Source organism: Berghia stephanieae, chromosome 4 (assembly GCF_034508935.2).
Source record: "Berghia stephanieae isolate SIO BIC M18660-M18661 chromosome 4, UCSD_Bste_1.3, whole genome shotgun sequence".
Classification (NCBI taxonomy): Eukaryota; Metazoa; Mollusca; class Gastropoda; order Nudibranchia; family Aeolidiidae; genus Berghia; species Berghia stephanieae.
In genome coordinates, this window is record NC_088363.1 from 19,866,846 (window position 1) to 19,892,782 (window position 25,937).

A 25,937-nucleotide genomic window follows, 5' to 3' on the forward strand; every position below is an offset into this window, starting at 1 on the left:
GTATTATTGTATATAAAGCGTTATTCTTGTGGATATTTTTTTTATCAGCACTAAATTGCGAACGCTTTTTAAAAAATCACACTGTATCACTTGATCATTTGGAATTTCCAAATTCCAGGTGTCAGCATATATGAACTAGGAATAAAATTTAATGTATAATAAAATTGAAGTTTAAAAAATATGGTAAACAATAGTAATTTGTGGATGTTTGATTATTATTCAACATCAATGACATGGAAATGAATGATTGAATAACTGTGGTTGTTACCAATGAAATTATTTTAAAAAAATAAATTGCCAATTTTAAGATCAAATTTTGTAAGGAGTTCTGATTCAAGCAGTTTAAGGAATAAAATAAGAACATTGGTGCCTAAATTTTTTAATCCATGTCCCTCTATAACAACAGGTTAAGATCTCATGAAGAATGAAAAAAGACAATAACAGAAGGCTTGGTGTGTAAAAGGATTAAAAATAAAATTTATAAATCAATGCACACATGCAAAACAGACAGATAATCGTAGCTGCCGTTCTAATCTTTGTCGCTGTATGAATGTGGAAGTCATTATTGTAAATGTTGTCGCTCTTCGTGATATTTTAGCATCCTTTCATTCTTCCTTGCCGTTTATGCTTTTATTTTCCACCAGGGACGTCTCCTGATTCTGTTTCATCCTTGTTTGATCTACGTTTTCGACGTCGCTTCTTGTCTGGTGAAAGATAAAAATCAACAACGAAAGAAGCATTACCGTCTTTTTTCTATAATATAACTTCTAGTTTTAATTTAGACTTATAAAGAATCAAATAAGGCTATTACTTCTACTTCTAGCAATTAAAAAAAAAGTGAGCGTTTATATAGCGCAATATCCACTCAATGTGCTCAAAGCGCTTTACAAAGGGTCCCTGACCAACACGTAACATAATTTAGAACAAGACATGACACCTGTTAGGCGATATTATCATTTTTTTTCCCGACAGAGACACCACTGTTAACGACTAAGTACTCATTTTACACCTGAGTATGGTGAGAATGTGAGTAAAGAGCCTTTTCCAAGGACAACTATGCACCGAGCGAGGCTCGAACCCAGGACCTTCCACTTACTTAACTAAATAATACTATAATTGTCACTTTGCTAAATTTAGGTATTATCTTTATTTGTACATTCAAAAGTTTATGTCATACTTAGGAGAAAAAGTATTTATTTCATATTTTGCATACTAAATTCATTTATTAAATCATGAACTGCGCGAACATCAATGTCGTTAAGAGAATTACCAGCAGTGGTACTGATGCGATACAGACAAGAAGTCAAATGTTAGTAAAATAAAATTGACTTCCTATTCATGGCAATTGATTACTTTCCCCATCTATTATTACCTATATCAAAAGGTTTTTTTTAACACTTTAAATACTGAGAAGTAGAGTAGACTGAGAGATTCAGTAAATTCTATCAGTTATTTTAAAGCAAAGAAACCAGAAATTCTGGCCGTAGTTTGACACGACAATGAAGACTAAGCGACAATACAGTAAATTAAACACAATCCAAACAAAGGAAAATGATTCTGAACTAAAATTGGACATTCGATACTAAAATAAGATTCAAGTTTGCATTAGGTTTGCTGGGATTCAGACATTGAATAACGCTGGGATTCAGACATCATATGACGATGGGATTCAAACAGTGAATAATGCTGGGATTCAGACATTGAATAACGCTGGGATTCAGACATTGAATAACGCTGGGATTCAGACATCAAATAACGCTGGGATTCAGACAGTGAATAACGCTGGGATTCAGACATTGAATAACGCTGGGATTCGTTAAAGAAGCTAAAACGAAGTGTCGGAGAGCAGAAAGACTGCTGAAAACATCAGGCCTCATGATTCATCGTGAAATATTCAAGAGCGCATTTCGTGCCTGGAAGACAACAATAAAAAAGGCAAAGACCACGTATTTTCTTTCAAAATTTGAAACTTCTAAATCTTGTAAACAATTATTTAACATCTGCAATGATCTACTTGGACGTGAAAGATGCACTTCATTACCATCTACAACCAATCAAAGAGACTTGCCAGACACATTTGTCAACTTTTTTAAAGACAAAATCCATAACATTCGTTCAGAACTAGATCGGCATGAACCATTTATAGATACAAATACATTCTGTGGTACCCCTTTAGACAAGTTCCAACCAGTTTCACCTAGTTTCATAAACGAGTTGATAAAAAAAGCCCCCATTAAATCCTGCGACCTTGATCCCCTACCAGCACAGCTTTTGGCCAGCTCCATCGATACATTATTACCATCCATTACATCAATCATAAATACATCCATACTGACTGGCGAAGTTCCATCGTGCTTTAAAAGTGCCCTCGTCAAACCACTTCTGAAGAAACCATCACTGGACCACAATATATTAAACAATTATCGTCCTGTATCAAATTTACCTTTTTTGTCAAAACTTTTGGAGAAGGTAGTTCTTACACAATTAACATCTCATCTTAAGAACAACAGTTTGGAACAACCCTTTCAGTCAGCCTACAAACAGTACTGAAACGGCGCTTCTTAAAATCTTTAATGACTTGTTATGTAATGCTGATGCTAACAATATCAATGTATTATGCCTTTTAGATCTTTCAGCTGCCTTTGACACCATTGACCATGACATTTTGTTAAGAAGACTAGAAAATACGTTCGGCATAAAAGGAATTGCCCTTAAATGGTTTACATCATATTTACAGGATCGATGGCAGACTGTCGTGGTGAATGGTGTTCAGTCAGAACAAGTTTTACTAAATTTTGGAGTGCCACAAGGCTCTGTTCTTGGCCCTGTCCTTTTTACTGTATATATGCAGCCTCTTTCTAGTGTGATATCCAGATTCAATCTGAGTTATCATTTTTATGCAGATGATACGCAAATATATGATTCAGCACCCCTTAGTAATTTACAGTTCTTAATACAACGAATTACGAGCTGTTTTAATGAGATTAAATCTTGGATGTACCACAATAAGTTAAAATTAAATGATAGTAAAACTGAGATTTTAATGTGTGGAAGACCGAGTATCCTTAAACAGGCAAATAAATCACTAATTACTCTCGGAAATAGCACAATAGAATTTTCAAATAAAGCAAAAAACCTTGGCGTCATCATTGATAAAGATCTTTCCATGACAAGCCACGTGAATAACACCATACAATCTATGTACATAGAAATGAAAAAAATAAGCAAAATTCGTAATTTAATACCGAAGCATATAACAGAACTTTTAATTAATTCTTTGGTTTTATCTAAATTGGACTATTGTAACTCCCTTTGGGCGAATTTAACTAAAGACAAAATTAGCAAACTTCAGGTTGCTCAAAATAACGCAGCCAGGCTCATTGTACGCAATAACAAAAAATACCCGTCAGCAACTCTTCTTCTCCGTGAGCTACATTGGCTTCCTGTTGAAAAAAGAGTTGCCTATAAGATTTGTACTGTTGTCTACAAATCCCTAAGCACGAACAGTCCCTCCTATATTAAAGACCTTCTAAACATATATGTCCCCAATAGAAACTTGAGGTCAAGCAATGACCAATCAATCCTTGTCAAACCTAAGCCATTGCGTAAAATAGGTGAACAGTCTTTTCAATTTTCGGCCCCCCATTTTTGGAACTCTCTCCCGTCACACGTGAGATGCTCGGATTCGTTGACAACGTTCAAATCTCGCTTAAAGTTTTATCTTTTTACGTCATAATGTTGCAATATTATTTTCATATTTTGTTGTTGTTAAATTGAATTCGTATCACGTTTCCTTCACACTTGTCTCACTGTAATATGTTTTGTTTTATATCACTGTAAAGCGCTTAGAGCCTGTGACAACGGGGTAAAGCGCTATATAAATGCAATTTATTATTATTATTATTATTCAGACAGTGAATAACGCTGGGATTCAGACATCCAATAACGCTTGGAATCAGACATTGAATAACGCTGGGATTCAGACATTGAATAACGCTGGGATCAGACATCAGATGACGATGGGATTCAGACATTGAATAATGCTGGGATTCAGACATCAGATGACGATGGGATTTAGACATCAAATAATGCTGGGATTAAGACATTTATTACGCTGGGGTTCAGACATAAAAAAACACTAGGATTAAGACATGAAATTATAGAAAACAAATAAATGTAATTTAAAGACATAAGAATTGAAAATTGTTTTCAAAGCGACATCAGGAGGACGATGGAGGTGGTTTGGACACATTCTGAGGCAGGACACCTGAAGGGAAAAAGAAAACATGGACGACTGATGAACACTTGGAGACCGACAGTAGAGGCGAACTGAAGACAATTGGCTCAGAAGAGATTGGAGTGGAGGACTTAAGTTGATGCCTTACATACCCCCCCCCCCCCCCCCCCCCCCCCCCCCCATGGAAAACCCGTAAAAAGCAGGGTCTCAGTAAATTGGTAAATCATTGACACATATGAAGATGGACCATCTCAGTTCGTTTATCAGATGGATTATTCAAAACTTTCCTCTCAGCCAAGATTTTATTTTATATGACTGGATAAATAGGGGAAGTATGGCAGATCATATGAACTAGCTTTACATTCAGGCTAATAGCATGTAGTAATCACTGGAAAAGGAGCAAACTTTGCTCCTAAAGGACATTTATACAAAAATAAAACACACAAACAAGAAAATAACGTGAAAACCGGAAATCAAAAGCCATGGAATAAAAATATGACCGCTGAATTTACTTTTGGTGGGAAAAAAAATCACCGACAACTAAAAAAACTAAGTAAATACTTTTTTTAAGAGAGAGAAAGACACACACACACACATACACACACACAGAGGGAGAGAGAGAGTCAGAGAGAGAAATCAGAAAAATAGGGGGGGGCATAGCAATTTTTTTTTAATCGCAGGATTATATGACATTAAATTAAAGTTATGTGTCACCTCGAGCCAGTAAAACTATATTTCATATAGTATTATCTTTATTTTCAGAAGTTGAAAAAAAATTACACATAATGTTCTTTAAAAATTAAAATATCAAACAGGAAATGAAGTTCCTTTTTCGAAAATTTCTGTGAGGGAAAATAGAAATTGTGCTGAATTTCGAATTGTGCAGAAACTATCAAAACGATTTAAATTGTTGCGGACTCAATTACATAAATCTAATTTAGTCAAAGATACCCGTTAAATTCAAAATATATCACACTTACTATCTTCATCGTTATAGTAGAAAATAAAATAATTTCTAAAAAATATTTAAGACACATCAAAATTTAATTTACTTTACTCTATGTCTTATTTTTCACTCATAAAAATTAAATGTTATCGCCGAAAAGTGTAGATAAAAATAAGATGCTTTTCATGACCACATCAATAAAATATATGGGGACCTAGAAAACATCTAAGTCTAAGCAAAGATTTTATTAAATCGTTATGACACTGGTCACTTGCTTACCCATATATTATTAAATAATACTTAAAGTAATTAGGCAGGTTAATTATATGCTTTTTGTTAAAAAGTGTACATAATATGAAGTCCTAGTTATAAATACATTTAAATATCAATGTCTCATTCCCTATTAATAATATTTTTATAAACATGTTTAAGGTTATTTTCATTATTATTTGTTATAAGCACGGTGAGTAGAACCGTTTTTTTTTTCTTCTTTTCAAACTGGTGTAATGCTTGAGTCAGTTTGAAGAAAAGAGTAAGGCTTTAAAAGATGTGGGTGATATTTCAGCATCTTAACAATAACTTATTGATAGACTAGACACAACACTATAAAGTTTGTGAATGTGTCAAAGATTGCATGATGTTAAAAGAAGCATGGCAATATGACATTGGTGGTTCGGCTTTCTATGATTTTGATTTATACTACAATGGGGTGTTGTGCCGGATAAATTGATTCTGTACTTGCTTGATATTTTGTCTATGAAATCCGCTACATTTATTATGAAATCCAAGGAAATGTCACAACACCGTTTTTCTTTTCGCTATCGAAAAAAATAATTAGGTTACACAAGGCCCAAGGGGTGTCCCTGTAGCTCAGTTCGTAGAGCATTCGCTTCAAATGCAAATGGGCCGTGATTTATTCCAGGAGAAGTCGAGATTTTTTCCTGAGCCCTTTGTCCACCCAACAGAGATTGGTTAGTTGGGTCTATCAAAATCGGTGGAAAGTACTTTACGATAGCCTAGCATCCAATCCAAAGGATAGCAACTAAATTGCTATTGTCCATTTCAAGCCGGAAAATTCGGCTCCATGGGTCAAATGGTTCTGAAGGACTACAAGACCCAAGCTTTTGTTCATTAAGGATGATAATGTAGAAAAGTATGTTCGAGAGCCTTTAATGGTAATTTACTATTACTATTCTTATCCATGTCCAAATTTTAGACTACTTTGCATAGATTGGAAAGTTACAATGTGATGTAAAATATATAATACATAGTTTCAAGACCTGAGTCTTTCCGAAAACCTGAAAAAACGTATGAGAAGTAAAGCCACAATCTTCCAGTATTGTGTTGTATCAAGTATATCATCAGTTTGCCATATAATGTATTCAAGTCAGAGTGCCGTCATTTATGATTTGATTTGTTTGAATTATATAACAATTGTAAATTATAAAAAATACTGTAAATTCGTTGCATCTTTTTGTTTGAAAATTTTCCACAATCCTACATACCTAAGTTAAAACATTGTAAAGCAACAACATGAGAATTTGAAAAAGAAATAAATGACAAATATTACACGGAAATTTATAAACAGTTATAATTAAACATGACTTCATGCACATGCAAAATATAAAGTGAACGTTGCAACAACAAGAAATCAGACTTAGTAAATTCAATGTTAACTTCATGGGTTTTGAAATTTTGTCTACAAAAATAGAAATAATTTACACCAAAAAACAAAAGCGGGGCTCGGTAGAATTAACGAATTGACTAATAGACATTTTATATTTCTATATGACGTCATATCAAACGACTAACATAATAAAAATAGACATGCAACATCTGTGAAATATATAGTTTCATAACAAACCATAGGGCTAAAGGAGCAGCCAAAAACCATGCATACACTTCTCCTCTTTACTGTATAACCCCTGTTACTGAAAAGACGGCATTACAATCTTCAGCCTGAAGCTTTGGCTTTAATGGAAGAAGAAGAAAAGATTTTCTTTTTTCTGCCTTAAATCTAGTACCTATTGTTTTCACTGTATCATTCAACTCAAGAATGTTTGTATGGTTGTGTGTGTATGTTTCAATTTTGAACAAAATGAACGAAGCCCATCACTAAATACATATATCCAAAAAGTTGAATCACAAAACCAATCAATCACAGGCTGAGGATGTCATCTACTGAATTGTAAAGACGTAACTACCACAATAAGACAATCACAACATTATGCTCACATGAACAAATCTAGCTAGATGATTCATTTAGGCTTGAATCTGAACAACGTTAAAGCAAAAAAAAATATTATGCCTATGAATAAATCTATAATAAGTAAAATGCCGAGAAAAAATATATCTAAAACAAAAAGTATTCTAAAACTATGTTACGTTCAAAAGCAAATCCAGAGCTATGCATTTAAAAAATGACTTGTCATATTAAATTCAAAACAAAGGAGATACGGACACATAATAATGAGAGTTTCCTGCTCTGATTTAGTTATATACTTTTGTTAAATACATAATGAATTACTTGGTTTCATTACTTATACTTTTTAAATCATTCTCTATCGCTGAAAGACCGGCAGAGAAACAATATGGCTTTAACTTATTTCAAAAGGATGTTTTTGTAATCAACGCTACTGACCTACTGCATATAATACATTTGGAGAGGGGGCCGGTGGAGGATTGCTATGCAGTGGAGGCAATTTTGACCTTGCTGCATCAATTTCCCAAACAGCCTCTTGGCCGACCTTTTTCTGACCGGTTCCCCTGGAGTTTTCACATGATTTAGAAAATGATATAAACATTCAAAAATGAACATTTAATGAAGCAGTGAAGTTTAATTGGGATAGAGTTCTTGTGTCATTTACTATTCTGGTGAGCCAAAATTTTCAATATGGAGACCTGTTAAGGTTATTGGTGGTTTACAAAAAATGTGTTCTTTTTTTTGTTTTGGAGCGATAAAAATAATGTAGAGTTTTTTAAAGACAAATTACTGAGTTTCGTAGAGAGATATTGAAGAAAGAGAATGCAATCAAAGTAAAATATGTACAATTTAAAATCTATAGTATCACGCATTTGATACTCTCAGATTTATAAATACATTATTGCCATTTTTCATATTGCCGAAAAAGAAACAAGATAGTTACATGCTTTTACTAGATTTCTGACTCAAATAGAAATGATACAAGATTTTTAAAAATAAAAACAAAAGAATTAGCAAGCTCATTACCGAAAATTGAAACAATGAAATTCTTTCAATATCGTGAAACTTATAACAAGACGACTTCAAATTCAGCAAATAAAGAGTTTTACCATAAATGTGCACCTTTTAAATTCAAGTTAATAACCAATTAACTGCCGTACTCTGGAAAACACCGTATTTAAAAATTTGGCCAGAAAACTCGTCCTTCAAACATCAATCGATTTAGATAACTCACATCTTGGCAAAATATCTCAAACCTGAGACCTCGCGATGCCCCAGGTTTGAGATTTTTTGGCCAAGCTGAGGGTCATTTAAATAGATCGTTATTTGAAGGACGAGGCTTCTGGCCAAATTTTTTAATTCGAATTTTTCCAGAGCTCAGCAATTAACTGGTTAATCATTATTGCAAGAAGAAAAAACTTTTAATTGAATTTCACATGTCTCCTCCGAATTGGCGCAATGTAAAACTAATGTGATTACCGAAAATATATGCTTATTGACAGCGCTGTCATGCATATCCTCAAGTGTAAAAAAGGGTTTACAGTGAAACTCTTCATTACCGTAATAAAATATAATTAGAGAAAATGTCATATGAGCAATTACACCGATCAGAGAAATTCAGAAAGGTGATTTAGAAAAAAACATTTTTATTGAAAACAAAATGTTAGTTACATGAGTAAAGCAGATGAAGCACAATAAGGGATTTAAGAAGCATGGGTCCTGTTATTCAAAGTATTAAATATCCACTATATCGTAACTGTAATGAAAGTTATCTGTACTGTAAAATTAAGTCAAAATTCTGGACAGATGTGGGAGTCTAAACTATAACGGTACCCACCCAGTTGATGAATTGTAATGGTGTACGCATTGTATAATTAGATTATAAAAAGTCTATTTGGGTTCATAAAAATATATTCAATCATCAAATTTTAAGATGACAAAAATAATAATTTAAAAACAAAGTATCGTTTATTTTTTTAAAAATGTATACATAATAACATGGTTTAACAAAGCAATATCCTGAATATAATGAGGCGTAGTTTCTCAATGAAAATATTATCAATATTATTAGCTTTGGGGAGGGATGTAGTTAAAACTATATGGTCAACACTCTTTGTGGTTCGGTTAATGAGCTACTTAGAAAGAGCACTGGCATTTGAAAAGGATTTCCAACATGGTAATTTTAGGAATATTTCAGTAAATAATAATTACTACTGACAGCGACTTATGATTTAAAATCAATTAAGTATTAAGACTGAAATTATTATTATCTTTAATAATAATAATAATAATAATAATAATAATAATAATAATAATAATAATAATAATAATAATAATAATAATAATAATAATAATAATAATAATAATAATAACAATAATATTCCTTGTCGTCAATCTGTTTTTTAGAAGGAAATGTATTTATGTTTTCATTTGTATTTTGGTGGGGTTTTTTTGTTGGCTGAAGACGGGTTTTAAGCCGAAAACGTTCTGTGTTTGGTATTTTGTTCTTTTTTGAAGCTTATATTCATTTTTGTTTATTACTTTTTTATAATCTACAGATTCTATCAGCTTAATATCACTTTTTTTTTTTAAAAAAAGCTCACATTGTTGTTCCAACTAAAAGTACTAGTTCACGATCATTGTATCCTGCGTTAGTTTTGTTAACAAGCTGTCAACATCACATGCAATAGCAAACAACTGCTTTCATTCCTTTGATTGCATAATTAATAAGGGAATGCATTTCCCTGTCGCTTTCACTCCCTTCATCCGTCATTGAACTTCACATATAACAATAACAAACCCCTTGTAATATAAAAGACTTCATCCGAGCGTTATAAATTCTTTAAATATTTTGCAAAATTGATTCAATTTGTTTCATAGTAAAAACCACTATACCTTTCAAAGCATATTTATAGAACAACTCGTAAAATCATTAACAAACTCATGTCTCCTCTAGTAAAGTTTGTGTCTTGAACATTTTGGACTTATTTACAACGAAATAATTACACGTCAAAGACTGTTATTCGGATTGATTTATGTATCATAGAAATCAATAGATACTCAACGTACATCTATAACGTGAAAAAATAAATTCACATGTGCAATAATTTCTTTCTTTTTTGTTAAACGTCAATTTTATGACTGATCTAAAGAAACTCACAAAAACCTACACTTTATTTTTTACAAAGACCATGTTATTAGGCAACTGAAAATAATCGTGATTGGTTTTATTGTATCATTAATCATATTTTTCAAGTTTGAAAATGCGGTCAAAAAAGCAAATAGCTATGATGATACAATTCATTCACAAATGTCATTATTAATGAAACAATAATTGTATTCTTCACTTTATTTTAGATCTTGCGGAGTTATCTAAAAACAGTGTGCCAAAAGCATATATTATATGCATACAAATCAAGATCTTTTTCAAAGCCTTAGGTGGTTACATGTTTGAGCACTTGGTCCGCTGTGATATGATTAAAGTTTATAATTTCATTACATATATTTTCATATTTATTCTTTTGTTTTGATTTAGATTTTATTAAAAATAATGCCAGCCAATTAATTGCAAACAAATACCAGTGCGTCAAAGCAAATATAAATTTTAAACTTTCAAAATATATGAATAATGAATAAAAATTCCAAAAACGTGTTAAAGTCAAGCACCGTCACACCTACAAAATATCTAAACACATGCTTGTTGTGCAAAACCAAATAATATTTTCAAAAAGAAGTTTACATAGATGATTTCGTTATCGTCTATATTCTCCTTTCCTATTTTTATACAGGTCATGTAGAGGACGCCCTTATCGACACTCTCAGTTCTCGTCTCTACCTCATGCATATCTTTGAAAGTTTTGTCATTTTGTCTGAATGAGGAAAAAATGAATTGAAGGAACCCGCGATTAGTAATTTAAATTGGATAGATCAGATTGACTTTTCCCCCACAAAAGCCGATAGCCATTTACATTTATTACAAAATTAAAATGTGAATAGTGAGGGGTTACATGAAAAGAATAACTTGAAATAAAATCAAAGAAAAGAAAATATACAGCGTAGTTCTGTAAACAAATCACTCAATGACATCGACTGTGTGTGAAAAGCACAAACTGTAAGTCCAAAAATATGGTGCAATTATTTGTTCAATCGCAGCTTTTAGAAATTAAAATCCAAATTATATTCACGCTCTCATTCTTGATCAACTTGATTTTCTGTTATTTTTCAAAACCAAGCAGTTTTCATTATTATTTTTTCTCTATTGCTACAACATTGAAAATGTATACATGGTTCACAGTCTAGAAATACTTAGTAGTATGTCAGGATGAACTAGTAGCCAAAATGTGAATTTTAAAAAATACTCTATTTAGATTTTTGCACTTAAGCTAAGTACAAACAATTCTTTTTCTTGAAAGCAGATTGCATATAAAGATTCGAACAAAATTGCATCGTTTAACATTAAATTCAATTTTAAATGCCAGGTCAGCTCAACACATCTGATTAATGTGATGAGTTGTATAAAGATAATTCAGTTTTTGTTTTGCAAATTATTAAAATCCTTCTTGACTTTAGTTCATTACACTATATAATTTCAAAAAGAAATGATTCAAAAATGTTTTTAATGAGCCCCAACTGGAAATCAATATAATAAATAAGTATTTTAGCCATTATGAAAACTTTCTCTCTACACAGTCTTTTACAATGAGGTAGATCTTTATTTACACACATGGTCAGTACACACGTCCTACATTAATCGTTAAAGATAAAAGAAGCCTGGTGCTAAAGTCCACTACGACAAACTATGTATTTTACATATGGTGTTGTGTGCACATATTAATTCATATTCATCTCACCCTGTGCTACGTTGTCGACGTGTTAGTGATGTTGGTTTGACTTCTATATCATCATCTTCATCTTCTTCTGCAATATCATTATGGATGCTAAAGAAAATGTATCGAAAAATAAAAATAATAAAATAGCTATCATGTGATATGAAGAAACAAACGGTTAAAATTAGTGAAAACGAAAGTGGAAAGAAATAAAAACTCAAATAGCCTTCACATTTTCTTAATCCTACAAGAAGGTCGGCATACACTAGTTGGACTAATCAACCCGTTAACAAATGTCATTTAAGTGTAGCTAGAAGTAGATTGTCTACGTTATTCAAGAGAAAAGTTATAAAAGCAATTGTCGTGGTAGAGGGAGCTTTCTGTAAGCTCTGTGCGAACCACGAAAAGAATAAAGAAAATATGTGTTTGAAAAATCATATGACAAGACACGAAGAGTAAAGAGTGGTGAATAGTAGAAAAATACCACTTTTACATCAGAGCGACCATAGAAAGAGATGATTTGTAATCGGATGAGAAATATGAAATGCTCTTTCTTTCTTTATAAAATGATACTTGTCATAAAATGGAACCATAATGATTAAGAGACCCAACTAAAATCACCCGGTCCTGATACCAATTACGATCCCTCATTGAAAGTTAACCAACTTTGAAGTGAAGAGAAAGATTCCATCTCCTATACACTCAGACACCCAACCACCAAAGTTCTCAAATCATGTTTCTATTTAAAAGGTTATCAGCGATATGATTGTCTGTTTGGTTATGAATGCATAAATGAAGTAGGAATTAAGAACTCTTAAAAGAAAAACTGACAGATATGTCTTTTCTTTTCTTCTTTAAGGCAGATCCTTGTTGCTCAAATAAGCTGACAGAACTTCTTTCTGGTATTTGACTGAGCCACATGTCTTGCTTCTGTCGTTGTTCTCCTCATCCACTCTGCTGTGTTTTGAGACCCAGCTTCAACACTTAGAACAGATGGAGATGAACCATCTTCTCCCTGGCCTCCTGCTACTCCGCTCACCGTCGCAGGCATAATCCATGAATGTATTTACAAATTTAAAAAAGGGGGAAAGGCAAAATTCATTTCTCTCGTTACACAGACCCACTATCTATGGGTGAGTTATTTTAATCTATGTGATTTAACAGTTATTCAAAACTTCTAACGATGGTCATGCCACATTGTGGTTGGAGGTCAAAAGAAAATTTAAATAGAACACTCCACGGACCTAGCTCATAAAAAAATGTTTAGCACAAAACACTAATATAATTATTTTTTAAAAATTCCTTTGAGGTAGAAATACAATGGTCCACTGACCAGTGACAAAACAGTTATTTTGATTCTGTTAAATGAAACAGCTTGATGGGAAAAGCGAAACATTCAGAAACTCACTTCAAAGGTGTGTAAAGAAAGTAATGTGAATAAATTATTGATATGCCCCGACAATTCAGGTGGGCTCTTGGGTAACATTTATATTTTTATGTTATTTTGCCAGAGGGCGTTTTGTATTGACCTAATGTTTTGCTCTAAGCTATCAATATCTCTATTTAAACAAAGAATTCTGAATACAAAACATTGGAGTAGACTCTTTTTCAACAATAGATAATTCATTTTCTAAAAAAAAAAAATACATTTAACTGATTCCCTGAAAAAAAAACGGCCAGTCACAAATAACGTTTCCAGCGCTTTAGATTTTCACAAATCAACCTACTAATGTTGAATAGAAGGCAGAAGACATTTATCACCAATAGTAATGATAATTCAATAATACTTTTAATTTAAAAACTTTCTTGCTTATTTGACTACTAGTAGTGAGATGGGCTTTACAGTCAATAACTGGGAGCAAAAATCTCCATCTGTTCAAAGTGTTGAAGACGATCAGATGTCTATTTGTAAATTATGTCATGGCCACCCCCTGAGAAGATGGACAGAATCTCGAAAATAAAATTTGTGAGACAAGAATTGTTATTATTCCATTTTTAGTCTCAGAGGTCGCAAAATTTTGTGATTCTCAAAAGATAATGAATATTTAGTGTCTTAATTGTTTCGGTGTTTGGGAGATAAAGACATTTTTAAAGGCTATTGTGATTAATTGGGTGAATCTGCTTGCATGGATAATCAGAATAAAAAATTATCATAACACTGTCATAAAACTTTAATTTCCATAATGATTTCGATCTCAAAGTTAATGGTGTAATAGGATACATCAAAATGGAGCCGTTACACTACTACTAAAGGCATCATCGAGTTACCAATATATTGTGGATCAAATTTTGTCAGTTTATAATTTTGTTCACAATCTGGACTTCATTATCATTATCATCACCATTATCATCACCATTATCATCACCATTATCATCATCATCATCAACATCACCATCATCATCATCAAAAAAAAATAATATAAGAAAACACTATAGCATTTCAGATAACCCTTCCACCACCATGATGAAAAGTGTGATATAACATGGTGTGCTATCACCTCTCAAACTAACAACTCCCCATCTCTCACACCCCATCTCTCACAATCAATTGCCAAGAATTACTGCATTACAAATTTCATAATCAAGAGGGGCCGTGAAATGGAAAAAAGCGGAGCTAACAGTTTTAAAAGAGGGCCTAAGTCTAACTTACAAAGACTAGGGAATAGATTGATATTGTAGAGTAACCAGGCAAACTGTGATCTATTTATTAAAATGATCATAATCACGAAAACAATGTGAAATCATCTTGTTTTTCATAAGCCTTTCAACTATATATGAAATTGTTTTGAAATTCTATACTGCCATTTTTAAATACAATTTCATCACGTCTAATCCATACAGTGAAACCTCGCTATACCGCCCTCATTCAAACTTAATGATGAACACAAAATGTAATAAATGCAGAATAAATCTGTTGGTTAGACCCAAATTCGTGAGACTGTCCATTTCACTTGCCCCAAATGTGGCGGAAAATCCAGGTTTACTGTGTGTCAGTTAACAAACGTAAGCAAGAATTATTGTAAAAAATATATATGAGAAGTTTAGTTAAAATTGAAAACATCAAAGCTCGACTTCTTTTTTTTAACCCCAAAATCAAATAAATAAATAAACAAACAAACAATAAACAGCATAAAGCAATTAAAGGTAAATCAGGTTTAAAGCAAATCAATTAATATCTATCAATTACTCCCTGTTCAATAAAAACTTGACATCAACAATAATAACAATTTCAAGAATTCAAGAATCGTTGTTAGTGCCATTAATTAATAAATGCTAAAGCATAATAAAAACATGCATCATACTTGCTTGGTGCATCTCCAGAACGTCTAAAGAATGCATGCAAAGGCAAAAACAAACAAACAAACAAAAATTAAATTGAATAAAAGCAAGATTGAGGTGAATGACAAGTTTTTGTTCTGGCTCCCCTATACGACTAACCAACATAGTCTATATCATTACTATATTCATTAATCTAGTTCCGTACATTGAAACATCTCATTCCCTTAATATTTTGTTTTGTACAATAAATAAGGACTACAAGGCAACACACAGTTTATTACTTTTATTTTTATTGAACAATGTCATATAAGCACATCACGCTCGCACGCATACACACACACACACACACACACACACATATATATATATATATATATATATATATATATATATATATATATATATATATATATATATATATATATATACACATAAACATGCGCGAGCGAGTGTGTGCACCAATATATTAGAGGTGCCTGACCATTAAGCATTGTCACTACTTGTACGCCCAAACTATTGGTAACCTTGACACAAAAATATGGTTTGGTGTGCACCTCATTTCAACATTAATCTTCTGAGCCACATTTTCTGCATGGTTCTGCATTCATTATATTGCCTTTGCTTTTTTGGTGTTATTGATAAATAGAAAACAATTAACATTCTATGTCTCCAATCCTCTATCTCAAAAAAAAGAATAAAGCTTACCAATCTCATTCATTTAATCTTCATTCAGCTCTATAAAAATAAAAACATCACCGCACAAAACACATACAGATGACATCACCTTCTTTAACACTTCAAACGATATAGTAAGATATTTAGCATCTCATTTGATTTAAAGTATAACCAAGTACCAACAACGCTATTTTTGATGTTTAAAAAAATATTTAGTCACGTCTAAAGTTTCTTAACATAATATATGTTTATTACAATTATACTGGAACGTTACAAAAACATTTTGTACACTGATGTTAGCCACATATCTAGACTGCAGACATCTCTGTGTAATGATGTACAGTAACGATGTTCCAACAGATTGTCGTCCAATAATGTGTACCAAAAGGCCGTAAACATCTCAAATAGAACAACATAATTAAAGTGCTAAAATAGTGCTAAATCAAATACTTTGTTATTGCCATATCATAATAATCGAATGGTGATTTTATCTTTTAAACACCAAAAAGGTTGTTGGCTGACCGTTTTACAATCTATTTCATGTTCACATTTCATTAAAAAATTTTAAAGATTTATATAATTTAAACTTAAATTAGTAACTTGAAGTCAAGCCAGCAGCCGGTGAAAAAAACTTGATTTAAAAAGTCAAGTTGCGTTGGTTATGCAAAGAGAAAGTATTTCAATTTTCTACTTTGGTGCATGAGTTTCAGGAATCAAATTACTGTTTTAATTAACAATTTTCCTCACTATTTTGTCAATCATTGGATCATTGTTGGATCATTAAATACACGGCATTAAAATTCCTAATTTTTAATACATTTATTATTTACCAATCCCCTACCAAAAAATAAAAAAAAAATTAAAATAAGAAAAGAAAGAAGGGAAAATTCTACACACAAAGGCAATCTACTATTAATAGCAGAAAAACTTAACTGTATAACCATACGGTGCGGAACCCTATAAAATTAAGAGTTAAACATCTAATTCTCACTGACACACATTATTAAATCTTCACAATAGGCGACTCTAGACTCTGTATGGAAAGCTAATCTTGTTGAAGATATAAAATTACTCACCCTCCAGGTGGAAACAAACTGCTGTAGTCTTCCTCAACTGGTTGTTTAGACCCTTCATCGAATTTCTTCAGAACAAGATACTTTTCCTGCAGACACACGAAAGGATTTATGTTGTGGTTATTGTGATAATGAAGACGACGACGATGATGATGGTGATAGTGATAATACAATGGTGTTAAAAGTAGTGCTAAATGAGGCAGTAGTTGTAGTTGAAATAGTAGAAGTTGTATTGGTAGCAATAGTAATAGTAGTAGTGGTACTAGTAGTATTAGTAGTAGTATTAGTATTAGTAGTAGTAGTAGTAGTAGTAGTAGTAGTAGTAGCAGCAGCAGCAGCAGTAGTAGCAGCAGCAGCAGCAGCAGTAGTAGTAGTAGTAGTAGTAGTAGTAGTAGTAGTAGTAGTAGTAGTAGTAGTAGTAGTAGTAGTAGTAGTAGTAGTAGTAGTAGTAGTGGTAAACATGCGTTTGAAAGTGTATGTATGTATGTACATATGTTTGTGTGTGTCTATGTGTCGGGTGGAAAACGGATACTTTAAAAGACTTACCCTTCGAATGGCCAGTGTGACATTTTGTGGTACGTCAGGTATCATGTAAGCCAGGATAAACTTCAAGGCAAACACAATGTGCTAGAGAGAGAGTAGCAAGGAGTTGTTTTAAATGTATTCGTCAATAAAGAAGACAACAATATATTGGGCACATTAAAGACCATGAATGCACTAAAGCTTTTTTTTTGTTTGTTTTGGTCTATCTTAAGAAGGATTATATTTGTATTCAATTTGATAACTTGTTATTTCTCTTACCAATCATGTGATGAGTGAAATGCAAAATAAATGAAGGGCTGATAGTATTCTCTCTCTCTCTCTATTTGTAACACAAGGGTTGGTTACATATGGAACCAATGGGTTGTTGACATATGGAACCAATTATCACTAATTTTTTCATGATATTTACAATAAACATAAAGAGTTCATTTGTATATCATGAGTTTGATTAAACATGACCGTGATTTGATTTTTAATATTCTAATTTATTTATCATCTTTCATGAAATGTTAAATTCTTGTCCATCTCCATTACCATGATATCAATTTAAGTTTCCTATGTGGTACAACTATCATTGTAGATTTAGTAATAATCACAGTTCCTCAAATTGGATAACTATTTTGATATTATAAAGTCACGTCTCTCCAATCCGAACACCTCCATTACCAGCATTTTATCCTGATACAGAGACATCCTCATAAAGTGGAATCAGTCGCTAATGTGTACAAATAAAGAAAAAAAAAAACCTTCCCTAGGCAACCTGTCTAGATAATGGAGTCATCTGGATTTTGGAGTTCAGGATTAGAAAGATGCGACTGCGTATCATACAGCATTTCTTACCTCAAAGCCAATGACTACCCACAACTTTCCATAAGAGTCAAATTGGTCGCCCCAAGTAGATGTAAAGGCAATGATGAAGGCATTCGTAAGGACTCCAATAAAATTGACGAGTTGAAGAATGTCAAACCACATGCCTAAAATAATGTGGGTAATTAAAGATTGATGATACAGCAAATAACACTCAGCTTGATCAGATATACTTTATTGATCCTTGTGGAAATTATAATTCTGTATCACAACACAATTAGGTAATAAATAAAAGAAATATCAAATGATAATAAATTAAATAAAAATTGGCAAAGAATATGAAAAGTCTTAAAAAGTACTGTGGAAAACACGCGGATATATTATGGTGACTCTGTGTCGATTATACTTATAATAAAATTCTTGTCCAATGTAAATAAATAATCAAATGATTATGAAGATACTTTATAAACTGGTAAAGGTTAAATGATATTATACTAAAAAGTAGAGAGGGATATAACATAAAAATCGTGTTATTGCGATTGCGTAAATAATTCATCTGAGGAATAAATAAATTATTTTGCACGATCACAGTATTTTGATTATCACCTTATTCATAGAAATATTTATCATTTGCTTTAAAGTAAAAGATTGTAGATAAGAGATTGAGTAGAAGTTTTATATTATTTCTAAGCAGTAAAATGTTCTATAAATATAAACATAATTATTGAATCACCTCTCTATAATATTATCCTTATTTCATATATGTTGGCTTACTTTTTAAAAAATAACTTTTACTTTAAATACCTTTACATACCATTTCATTTTATAACTTTTGGGTTTTTAAAAATAATAATAATAATAATAATAATAATAATAATAATAATAATAATAATAATAATAATAATAATAATAATTATAATAATAATAATAATAATAATAATAATAATTTAGCGCTTTACTATCCACTGGAGGTCTTGAAAACTCAGTTGGTAGAGCACTCGCTTCACACACAAAGGGGCTGAGATCAATCCCAGGTGCAGTCAAGATTTTTTTCTGACCCCCTGTCCACCCAGCAGTGAATGGGTAGATGAGTCCTGTTAGATTTGGCGGAAGTACTTTGCGATAGACTAGTGTCCTATCCAAATGATAGCAAGCAATTGCTACTGTCTGTTTCACGCTATAGAAACCAGGATAAACTCCGGCTCCATGGGCTGAATGGCTCTGAAAGACTACTTACTATCCACTGGTAAAGTGCTCAACAGCGCCTTACAAATCAAGCACGCTTACAAACACAAACGCGCGCACACACACACACACACACACATCCACTTAACATAACATCAATTATTATAAACAGTTACATTCATCTAGCGTAAAAATAGCTCTGTTTTCAAGAGTTTCTTAAAAGCATCATATTCATCACAAGAATTAGTCTTATCACTCTGAGAAGTCCACAAACGTGGAGCAATGTTAGTAAAAGCTTTAAGGCAGAAATTTGTCTTACATAATGAAGCTTTGAGCTTCTGATGATCTTAAAGGTTTTGGTTGTTCATTAACTTAAATGAACTCAATTTTTACCATGACATTTGTTTACAAATAATTACTGAATAAAACAATTTCTTTCTTTTCCCTACATATGTCAAAAATTTTCGGGATGGTTTTGTAGAATATGGAAATAATATAGTCTTACAGTTTATAATAATAGCAATATTATCATTTTAGATTTTGGGTAGTTATCTCACAGCTCTCTGACTAAAGGACTGAATTTTGTAGCATACATTTTTTGACAAGAATCGATATGATTTCCAATTTTTTAAAAATCGAATTTAAATCAATTGCCAAACCCAAAAATTTATTTTCAAACCAAAAGATTTCTTAAGATCAATGCGTCATCTTTTAAATGTGATTATGCTAAATCTTTAAAATAAGAATATTTAACACAATAATATATGAAGCTAGATGTTAAAAAATACTTTTAAAAAACCATAGATGACTAAGAAGAATAATCTGAACTTTTTAAAAATAACATCAAATTAACTAATGGCTTCACCATTAAATCGCCTGTGTCGTTATAAACTTAATATGCTTACAATTGATTGGTTATGTCAGAACTGTAAAAAAGACAACTTTTGTTTATCGTACTTGCTTAATAAGATCTAGATACTCATTTACTTGCTGAGCGGATAGATCTGATCTGAAGTAAAAATATACAATAAAAACAACAACACCAACAACAAAATCCAAAACAACTGGCCCAGGTTAGAGTTTTCGGTTGAAATTGATTAACATTAACAGTTGCACTGACCATAAATCACTTTTGACGAAAACTTCTAGATATTCCAACAAAAGCAAAGGTGATCAGGAAAGAAACTGTATTTAGTTTTAAATTGAACAAGAACACTACCCTATTTGAAAACTTTTAAAACATGAAATTCCTTTACTTTGCGTGCAAAATACCCATCGATCTCGTCGTCAATGTCATTGGACACAGAGCCACAATATATCAATGCAAACATAGCAATGAGAATAGTTGATCAATATCCTAAAACAGGAACTCCTTTCTTGTTATTATTTCAACTGCAGTATAACCAATATAAATACATAGTGCTATGTGATAAAATCTAAAGGAAGAAAAGATGCCCATGACTCCTTACCTATGTCTTCAGCAATAAACGCCACAGGACGTCGATACCACCATAACATCCTCTTAGCGTCGACCTTAATGTCAATGTAGCAGATGACTAAGGCCAGCATTGGAGCCAGGGGGAACGAACAGGCAAACAACTGAGATGAAACAAAACAAAACAAAACAAACAAAAAAATTAATTGAGTAACTAACTGATCAATTCATTGGAATAGCAATGTTCTGCCATAACTATTTCTATGTAGCAGGATGTCGATAATTAATAATAATAATAATAATAATAATAATAATAATAATAATAATAATAATAATAATAATAATAATAATGATATATAATGATATAATAATATGAATAATAATATATAATAATGATATAATAATGATAATAATATAATAATAATGATGATGATGATATAATATAATAATAATAATAATAATAATAATAATAATAATAATAATAATAATAATAATAATAATAATAATAATAATAACAATATTAATAATGATGATGATAGTGATGATGATGATGATAAGATCTAATAATGATGATAATCGTCATTGTAATAACAGCGTTAATAAATAGCAGAATTACATTGTGCCTTCCCTCAAGAGACCTCATAACAAGCAAAGAGTGTAGACTAATTCTTGAAAAAAAAAACCCCCAAAAAACACAGCATATGTCTTTTAAACTTATAGCACAAAATTATCAAAAAAGAAAGCAACAGTGCCTATAACATCCTCATCTTATAGTGCGTGTAAAAAAAAAAGAATTAAATTTGTTGTAATATCATAATTATTTCCAGTTCACAGAATTAACCCTCTCCTTACATCTGCATCAAAATTGTCACATTTGTTACGACACAATATACATTTTTCTGATTCAGATTTATTTTGTACATCACACACTTTGAAGAATGATCTTTGTTTGATTAATAAGAACATAACGTTGCTTTGTAGAGAGCTTGTTTGAGTTTAAAATATCAATTTTTTTGCTGGGTAAGTCTGCCATTTTTGGGAAAATACTGAAAAGGATCGGTAAGGAGAGAGTTAAAAACTCACCATGAGAAACCCATACAGAATGACTTTCTCTGTGTACTCGGCTAAAGTGAAATCCCCGAGATCTGGCTTGGCCCTCTCCCTCTCCAAGAATGACTTGTGGTTGGAGTGCTGGACTTCCTCATCCGGGACTGCTGATTCTGTGTCTGTGTTTGTAACTTGGTTCTTGCTACGACATCGGCAACACTGTGGCCGTTTAGCCCATAGTTTCTTTGCAAAACTGAAATATGTTTGAATTTATAAAATGTGAAATACCACCTCTATCTCGTATTATGTAAGAATGAACCAGAATGAGGAAAAGTGGCTTTTAAAAAAAGACTATGTTCTTTCCCCTCAATAAAACACAAAAATCTGAAAAGGTGTGGAAAAAATTGCCAGGCAAAGCAAAAAGAAAAATACAAGAAAAATAATTATCAAAAAAAAACAAAAACAACAACAACAAAAAATCACCCAGGGGTCTGGAAATATTTTTTTCATGACTTTTCTTCCTGCTTTGTCCGGTACTGTTTCATAACACCCTCTCTGATTTTTATCTTATACCAATGAAACACACAAACAACCCAATATTACACGTTTCTGGTGATACCAAACTCTATGAGAGAAAAATAAAATTACCAGTGAAAACAATCAATCTATATTAATGACTTATATTTCAAACTTACGGTATGGCTATATCCTTCAAGAATTTAGGAAAGGGCTTGGCAACCATAAGCACCATTACTTGAAAGGACAGCTGTGTCATACAGGATCCCTCACATGAATCGCTGTATCGATCACTGAATGTGCTGGTGCGCTGAAGAAGGATATAGAAATTTACACATTTGATTCACTTCAAGGTGCTGAAATGACAAGTTTAAAAGACCCAATGATAATAAATATTACCTTAAATCCAAGAGAGAGAAACACATTGACTGGATAATCGTTGTAATTGTTATGCTTTTTTTTTGTTTTTTTATTCTTTGGGGCTTTTATTGTCGGGGGGGGGGGGGTTGTTTAAAAGTGCTTGTAACAGTTAAATATCACTACTAGGATAACCATTGGCATTAGATTATTAAAACTATTCCTGCCATCTGTCTGGATTTTCAGTGATGTGCTAACGAATTTACTGTTTTTGTTAATGGCTTAAGAAAGGTTATCTGCTTGGTATTTTGTTCTTTTTCGAACCTGTTATATTCATTTTTGTTCATTATACATGACTTTGATTGTAGGCTACGCTCACACTAATTCATTGGACAAGCTATTTGATTTCCCATAAACTGACACAGTGGTTTACATGAGAGAGCTGGCTGTCTAAATGTCCATCGATATCTCTTACAATCTTGTTTTTATTTCCCTTCAATCTGAATATTATTTTTTTGTCTATTAAATTCATCTCTCTGATTATTTGGTCTTTTGATTTCTGCTCGCCAGTGTACATATTATTTTTGTTATTATTATTATTATTATTATTATTATTATTATTATTATTATTATTATTATTATTATTATTATATTATTATTATTATTATTATTATCATTTATAATTTTTATTATTTCTTTTTTTTGACTAATCATTTTTATTAGTAATTGATTAGAAGATTGTGATTGTCTGGATACACTGTTTATAAATTCTTAAATTTCTTCACTAAATGAAGATGATAAAAAAAAAATTGTACTTTGGAATAACAAACTTTGAAAATGTCATTGGTGACAATAAAAGAAAATGAATTTGCTTCAAGATAATATCCAGCATCTTTTCTATATTGCACGCCATTTTAGATTTTATAAAATATGCAATTCTAATTTTTTTACTGCATATGATGCGACTTAAACTGGATACTGATTAAATATGAAGCTTTTCAAGTTCATTGAAAACCATAAAAGCAATCAAATGTATGAATACTTTAATGAAGCAAAGAAAACATGAAATTCAATGCCAAGTATGAGATTTTTATCTTTTTTTTTTTCCATCATGGTGCGTTTCAAGTGTATGACCATTTCACCTATGTGTCTGTTTTCCCGTTCGATCGATAACAGGTACTGAGATGAAACTTCTAATTGGAGCATAGAATTTACATATTTAAGTATGTAAATAACATCCACTTACCCCTCTGAAGAATGCTATGTAAAAGCAAGAAGCATAACTATTTACAAACTGGAAGGCAAACAGCTTGATGATTAAAGCATCATCGTACTTGGTTTGGGTTCGATGATTTTCTAAAAAAAAAAAAAAAAAAAAAAAAAAATCGTCTCTAGTCTTCTTAGCATGCATGTGATGTCAATTTCAGAGCAACCTGTATTTGGAGGTGGTGTAAGAACTTGACTTAGGAGCATGATACCATACGATCATTTCTTGAAACAGCAGTGCAAAGCTGTGTATTCGCGAAGACTGCCTGTATTATTAAGAAAGCCAAATTATGTTAAATATAAAATGCTAGAAATAATTGAATTAGTTTATGCTTTTCGTACCATCTCTCTCTCTCTCTCTCTCTCTCTCTCTCTCTCTCTCTCTCTCTCTCTCTATATATATATATATATATATATATATATATATATATATATATATATACATACAGAAATTATAAAAACAAAAACCATGAAACATTACATAAATATATATATATATATATATATTATTTTATATTTGGCAAATTGGATTTTTTGTAACAAAAAAACACTGGACGAATCGTCACAACATTTTGCATGTTGTTTGCAATTGGCATGAAGATGGTTTGCATGTATTATGAGAGTGATTAGATATCGTGAAAATTTTATCGAAAAATCAAATTTTGTTTCATCAAATCCCATCGAATACAGACGCCATCATTTTTAGCATATGGGTTGTGTGCCAAACTTCCAGTTAGCAAGTATGTCAATGAATTAGGAGTACTTCCATTGAATCGATACTAGGTAGTGATTTCTCTCACTGTTTTGAAAACATACAATTTCTTAAAATTTATATAAACCATGTTCCCAATGAATTCTATGATAAGTGAGCAAAATATATAAGGTATCAAATGCAGAAAATGTCTCTCCTTGCCAAAACAAAAAGCTCCCCGGAGTTCTCCTAAGAAGTTGAAAAAGTTTTTGTCTGTTAAGACAATAGAAATTGAGTGCAAATTTTATTCAAAACTTGAATCATAAATTTTGAGTTGATCAAATTACCATCACATTCATTGAACGGGCACCACTATGCTTGTATATATATATATAAATATATATATATGTGTGTGTGTATGTGTGTGTTCCTGTGGTATGACACTCGCTTTTGGGTCGGAAGGTCCTGGATTCAAGCCTTGCTCTGCGCATAGTTGAGTCCTTGTAAAAGGCTCTTTAATCACATTTTCTCACCATACTCAAGTATAAAATGAATACCTGGCCATTAACAGCGTTGTCTCTGTCAGAAAAGATAGTAATATCGCCTAACAGACGTCATGTCTTGTTCTACATGTTATGTGTTGCTGTTGCTCAGGGACCCTTTGTAAAGCGTTTTGAGCATGTTTAGTGGAGATTGTGCTATATAAAAAACTCAATAAATAAAATAAAAAATAAAATTTAAATATATCCGAGTGTCCATCCATCCTCTTATCCAATCCATTCATCCACCATCTGTCAGTCCTTCCCTCTGTCCATCCATTTGTCAGTCTCTCTGTTCATCCTCCATCCATC

At 31.8% G+C, this 25,937-nt stretch overlaps 1 protein-coding gene across 1 annotated transcript in view; it reads right to left on the reverse strand.

Annotated features, from left to right (window-relative positions):
- Positions 1-474: 474 nt before the first annotated feature.
- Positions 475-25,937, reverse strand: part of LOC144970187 (anoctamin-7-like) — a 45,132-nt gene continuing 19,669 nt past the window's right edge. Inside the window, 11 exon segments of the mRNA XM_078909568.1 lie at positions 475-704; positions 11,126-11,255; positions 12,237-12,323; positions 15,515-15,538; positions 17,243-17,328; positions 17,786-17,866; positions 18,623-18,756; positions 21,244-21,373; positions 22,293-22,509; positions 22,952-23,082; positions 24,376-24,485. Coding sequence (XP_078765694.1) covers positions 606-704; positions 11,126-11,255; positions 12,237-12,323; positions 15,515-15,538; positions 17,243-17,328; positions 17,786-17,866; positions 18,623-18,756; positions 21,244-21,373; positions 22,293-22,509; positions 22,952-23,082; positions 24,376-24,485 — 1,229 coding nt within the window. The 3' untranslated portion in view covers positions 475-605.